Source organism: Otolemur garnettii, unplaced genomic scaffold, assembly GCF_000181295.1.
Source record: "Otolemur garnettii isolate 467f Iridium unplaced genomic scaffold, OtoGar3 scaffold00043, whole genome shotgun sequence".
In the NCBI taxonomy this organism is placed as follows: domain Eukaryota; kingdom Metazoa; phylum Chordata; class Mammalia; order Primates; family Galagidae; genus Otolemur; species Otolemur garnettii.
In genome coordinates, this window is record NW_003852438.1 from 10,628,865 (window position 1) to 10,634,595 (window position 5,731).

General features: G+C 47.1%; 1 protein-coding gene across 4 annotated transcripts in view; it reads right to left on the bottom strand.

Annotated features, from left to right (window-relative positions):
* The window catches only part of SMARCC2 (SWI/SNF related, matrix associated, actin dependent regulator of chromatin subfamily c member 2), a 32,155-nt gene that overhangs the window by 12,269 nt on the left and 14,155 nt on the right, over positions 1-5,731 (bottom strand). For all 4 annotated transcript variants that reach the window (XM_023513668.1, XM_012805546.2, XM_012805544.2 and 1 more), the window contains exons 12-15: positions 5,102-5,161; positions 4,922-4,959; positions 4,515-4,645; positions 4,146-4,217 (exon numbers count right to left, since the gene is read on the bottom strand). In XM_023513668.1, the coding sequence (XP_023369436.1) occupies positions 4,146-4,217; positions 4,515-4,645; positions 4,922-4,959; positions 5,102-5,161 (301 nt within the window). The remainder of the gene's footprint in view (positions 1-4,145; positions 4,218-4,514; positions 4,646-4,921; positions 4,960-5,101; positions 5,162-5,731) is intronic.

Below are 5,731 nucleotides of genomic sequence, written 5' to 3' on the forward strand. Positions count from 1 at the left end.
GTGCCTGCCACAATGCCCAACTAATTTTTGGTTGCAGCCATCATTGTTGTTTGGCGGGCCCAGGCTGGATTCGAACCCACCAGCTTAGGTGTATGTGCCTTAGCCACTTGAGCCAAGGTGCCGAGCCCACCCTCCTATTCTTGAGTTTCAGCAATTTCTTGCCTCAGACTCCCAAGTAGCTGGGACTACAGTCACCTACCACAATGCCTGGTTTTTTTTTTTTTTTTAAGATAGAGTCTATTTTATTGCCCTCGGTAGAACGCCATGGCATCACACAGCTCACAGCAACCTCCAACTCCTGAGCTTAGGCAATTCTCTTGCCTCAGCCTCCTGAGTAGCTGGGACTACAGGCACCCACCACAATGCCTGGCTATTTTTTGTTGTAGTTTGAGCAGGGCTGGGTTTGAACCCACCACCCTCGGTATATGGGGCTGACGCCTACCCACTGAACTATAGGCACTGCCCCTGGCTATTTTCTTGTCGCAGTTGTCATTGCTGTTTAGCAGGCCTGGCCCAGGTTCGAATCCATCTACATGGGTGTATGTGGCCAGCGCCTTACCCACTAAGCTACAGGCACTGAGCCTTTTTTTGAGATGGTCTCACTTTATCACCCTCAATATAGTGCTGTGCTGTCATAGCTCATGGCAACCTCAAACTCTTGAGCTCAAGAGAGCCTCTTGCCTCAGCCTCCCAAGTAGCTGAGACGAGCAGGCCCCTGTCATGACATCTGGCTAATTTTAGACTTGGAGTCTTATACTTGCTCAGGCTGGTCTTGAACTCCTGAACTCAGGTAATCCACCTGCCTCAGCCTCCCAGAGTGCTAGGATTACAGGCATGAGCCACCCCTGGCTTACTTAACTTGTTTATTTGTTTATTTGACAGAGTCTCACTATGTCACCCTCGGTAGAGTGCTGTTGCTTCACAGCTCACAGCAACCTCAAATTCTTGGGCTTAAGAGATTCTCTTACCTCAGCCTCCCACATAGCTGGGGCTACAGGTGCCCAACACAATCCTGGCTATTTTTTTGTTGTAGTTATCATTGTTTAGGAGGCCCCAGCTACGTTCAAATCCACCAGCCCTGGTGTATGTGGCCAGTGCCCTAACCACTGGGCTATGGGCACAGAGCCTTATTTTTGAGAGAGAATGTTGCTCTGTCACCCAGGCTAGACTGCACTGGTATGATCATGGTTCACTGCAACTTTCAACTTCCAGGTTTGAGCCTCTAGGCTCAGCTTCCCAAGCAGCTAGCACTATAGATGTGGCTTATTTATTTATTTTTTTTTTTGGAGACAGAGCCTCAAGCTGTTGCCCTGGGTAGAGTGCCGTGGCATCACAGCCCACAGCAACCTCCAACTCCTGGGCTTAAGTGATTCTCTTGCCTCAGCCTCCCAGGTAGCTGGGACTACAGGCACTGGCCATAACGCCTGGCTATTTTTTTTTTTTTTGAGACAGAGCCTCAAGCTGTCCCCCTGGGTAGAGTGCCATGGCATCACAGCTCACAGCAACCTCCAACTCCCGGGCTCAAGCGAGTCTCCTGCCTCAGCCTCCCAAGTAGCTGGGACTACAGGCGCCCGCCACAACGCCTGGCCATTTTTTGGTTGCAGCCGTCATTGTTGTTTGGCGGGTCCGGGCTGGGGGACTCGAACCCGCCACCTTAGGTGTACGTGGCTGGCGCCTTAGCCGGTTGAGCTATAGGCGCCGAGCCACGCCTGGCTATTTTTTGGTTGTAGTTGTCATTGTTGTTTGGCAGGCCCGGGTTGGATTTGAACCCGCCGGCTCAGATGTATGTGGCTGGCACCTTAGCCACTTGAGCTACAGGCGCCAAGCCTTATTTTAATTTTTTTGTAAAGACAAGGTCTCACTATATTGTTAGGGGCTAGTCTCGAATTCTTAGCCTCAGGTGATCCTTCCACCTTGGCCTCCCCATGTGGTAGGATTATAGGAGTGAGCCAACACTCCCAGCCTATTTCCATTTTTTGAACCTCAGTTTCCTCATCTATAAAATAGAATGGTGAGGATTACAGAGATCTGAGAAGTACTATTACAGTGCTTGTGCGGCACATCACAGGAACTCAAAAGGTGGTAACTATTATGTGGTATAGGGTAAAGTTTGAGAACATAAGCCAAATTAAAGGATTCAGATTCTGGTTTTACTACTTACTAGCTGTGACTTTATGCAAGTGACTTAATCCCTCTATACCCCAGTTTCCTAGTCTGTAAATTGATGATAACAGTAACTATGCCTAAGGATGAGGTAAAGATTAAATTCATGAATGTATATTGGACACTTATGCTAGTGTCTGGAAGACAGCAAGCTCTCAAGAGATTCAAGCAATTATCATCATTTACTATTTTATACCAAGAGCACAATTCCTATTCCAGTCCTGCCTGTACATCATGTTGAATCCCTTTTACCTGATCATTATTACTATTTCCTTTTTCCCCATTTTCACATATACTGCTTTCTCCAGGAAGAAGAAAGAACCATATCAAGTTGTGGGGAAAAAAATGTGGAAGGAAGAAAAGACCCTACAGAGAGGAAGCTGAGAAACAGCTGACAAGAAAACTCACTGAGTTCTCAGTCTCACATACCTCATCCTGGATTTATCCTGAAGTATCCCTAACCATGGAAGATTGCCAAGTCTAATCCAAAGACAAGTATGTTTGGCCTGAAGTAAAACTTTAAAGAACATACTTTTTTTTTTTTTTTAAGACAGAGTCTACTGTCGCCCTAGGTAGAGTGCTATGGTGTTATAGCTCACAGCAACCTCAAACTCTTGGGCTGAAGCGATTCTCTTATCTCAACCTCCCCGGTAGCTGGGACTACAGGTGCCCGCCAGAACACCTGGCTATTTTCTTGTTACAGTCATCCTTGTTTAGCTGGCTCAGGATGGGTTCGAACCTATCAGCCTTGGTGTATATGGCTGGCACCCTGGCCGCTGAGCTACAGGCGACGAGCCGACATGAAGACTTCTGAGACCCAAGCCTGTACTATCTCTTTTTTGTGGTCTCACTCTGTTGCCCTACCCTGGGTAAAGTGCCATGGTGTTATAGCTCACAGCAACCTTCAGCTCCTGGGCTCAAGGCATCCTCTTGCCTCAGCCTCCTCAGTAGCTGGGACTATAGGCATCCACCAAAACACCTGGCTAGTTTTTCTATTTTTAGTAGAGACAGGGTCTTGCTCCTGCTTAGACTAGTCTTAATCTCCTGAGCTCAAGTAGTCTGCCTGCCTCAGCCTCTCAAAGTGCTAAGATTAAAGAAGGGGGGCCACCACTCTGGGCCACCAAGCCTCTACTTTTCTCCCAGATACCCTTTAATTTACAGATTTGAGTCTTCTCTTAGATCCTTCTCTTATTTTTCTGTCAAAAGCTTCTCTTAGGAACCCTCCTGATAATAGTCATTAATACTTTAATCCACGCTATTATTTGTGGTAGGGACACTGCATTATAGATAGTATCAGTAATTATGGATTAAATGGCTTTGTACTCTGTTAAAAAAATGTGAGCCTTTGAAGCACATTTAGTATTACCCTTGGGCACAACCTAAAGAACCTAAAGAATATGGGTTGAGCCAAGTGCAATGGCTCATGCCTGTAATACCAGCACTCTGGGAGGCTGAGGCAGGTGGACTGCCTGAGTTCACAGGTTTCAGACCAGTCTGAGCCAGAACGAGACCTCATATCTAAAAATAGCCGGGCATTGTGGTGGGTGCCTGTAGTCCCAGCTACTTGGGATGCTGAGGCAAGAAAATTGCTTGGGCCCAAGAATTTGAAGTTGCTGTGAGCTATATTGCCACAGCACTCTACCGAGGCCAACTAAATTGAGACTCCGTCTTAAAAAATAAAAAAAATAAAAGAACATGGGTCCAACTGCTGGGGCTTCCTAAAGGCAGATACCATGTCTTTTTTTTTTTTTTTTGCAGTTTTTGGCCAGGGCTGGGTTTGAACCTGCCACTTTCGGCATATGGGGCCAGCGTCCTATCCTTTGAGAAACAGGTGTTGCCCTGACACCATGTCTTTGTAAGCCTAGCACAGTGCCTGGCTCATAGAAGGAGCTCAAGAGATGTTTGCTAAACTGAATGTTGTTGGATCGGGAAGGTAAATGAGGACAAAAGGGAGAAAGAATCATGAGGTAAGATTTTCTTACATCTCTGGAGTCTTGGACTTGTTTTTGCCATTAAAAAACTCCGGGAGAGCTCTCCGCTCAATGGCATGAACGCTGCAAGAGAAGCCAGAATGGATTAGGAAGGATGGGAAACCCACAGGGAGGAAAGCCTAGAAGGCAGAGTGGGAAAACAGCAAGAAACTGTAGGAAGGAACTGGAAGCTTGGGGAGAACTTCCCACCAGGGCTTTAAGACTCAAAAAGAGCGCAGGAGCTCTTGTGAAATTGAAGTATACCCTGGCCTATCTGGCTAAGGAAGGAATAACTTATTTGGAGGAGGCAAGAGGAGAAACAGCCCCTTGACCCCTGCGGGCAAGGAAATAAGACTCAATGAGAAGCTGGAGCAACAATACCTATTGTAGTCAAACCAGGCTGCATAGCTGGGAATGATGATGTGGTGGGTCTGCTCGGTCACATTGTCCTCATGCAAGTCAGGATTCTTGGTCTGCTCCCCCTTGTTCCCCGTACTGTTCTCATCTTCATCCTGTGAGTATGGAGGCTGCTGGACACTCAACATTTCCATTTCCCCCTAGAAACCCTCTGCTTCTCCCATACCCGAGGAATGTTGACACTAAAGGCAGGTGATGGTAATGAGCAATCATGGGTCCCAGGACTCTGAAAGAGTCAGACTTTCGAGCAACAGCTAGAATTAGTCTAGGGTGGGAAAAGTCTGGGCAGTGAAAAAGCCTGGGGAGAAGGAACCTTATAATCACAAATCAGAATCACATAGAGAGGTAGGGCCTCTCTAAACTGGCTCCACCTTGCCAGTGGTCTCCATGCTCTCATCCTCCTGTTCATCTGAAAGAAAAGGATAGCAACATATAAGGCTGGAACCTCCTGAGGAGCAGGTAAGGCCCTATTGAAAAGCTAGGGGAAAGGTGGCAGCTGAGCCCTCCCCCACCCGTGGCCAACTGCCTTACCCAAGAGGCTCCCATCTTACCCAGGTCAGTCATGGTGCCGCCTTTGACTGGGGCTGACTCTGAGTCCTTCTTAGTGTTGACTGCCAGAAGAGAGTCATTTTATCAGACAGATTCTGCCTAATTCAAGCTCTCACCTCTTCACTCTTTTTGTTTTGTTTTTTGAGATAAGGTCTCATTCTGTTGCCTGGTCTATATTACAATGGTGTCTTCACAGCTCACTGCAGCCTTGAACTCCTGGACTTGAGCAACACTATTGTCTGAGCTGAGACTACTAGTGCATGCCACCAGGCTGGCTAATTTTAAAATTTTTTAGAGAAAGGATCTTACTATGTAGCTCAGGCTGATCTCTAACTTCTGCCTTCAAGTGATCCTCCCACCTCAGACTCCCAAAGTGCTAGGAGTGAAGACCTTCTCCACTCTTTAATAGTTCTAGACATGCCAATTGCTCCAGAAATTTTCTCAAACTGATTAAATTACAGTAACTCTTGCCAGTCACCATCATTCAAGGGCTTGAAACTCACTTATTACCTTACCCCCTTCTCCAATCAAAATCCATTTAACAGCTCAGCGCCTATGGCTCAAGTGGCTAAGGCGCCAGCCACATACACCTAAGGTGGTGGGTTCGAATCCAGCCCGGGCCCACCAAACAA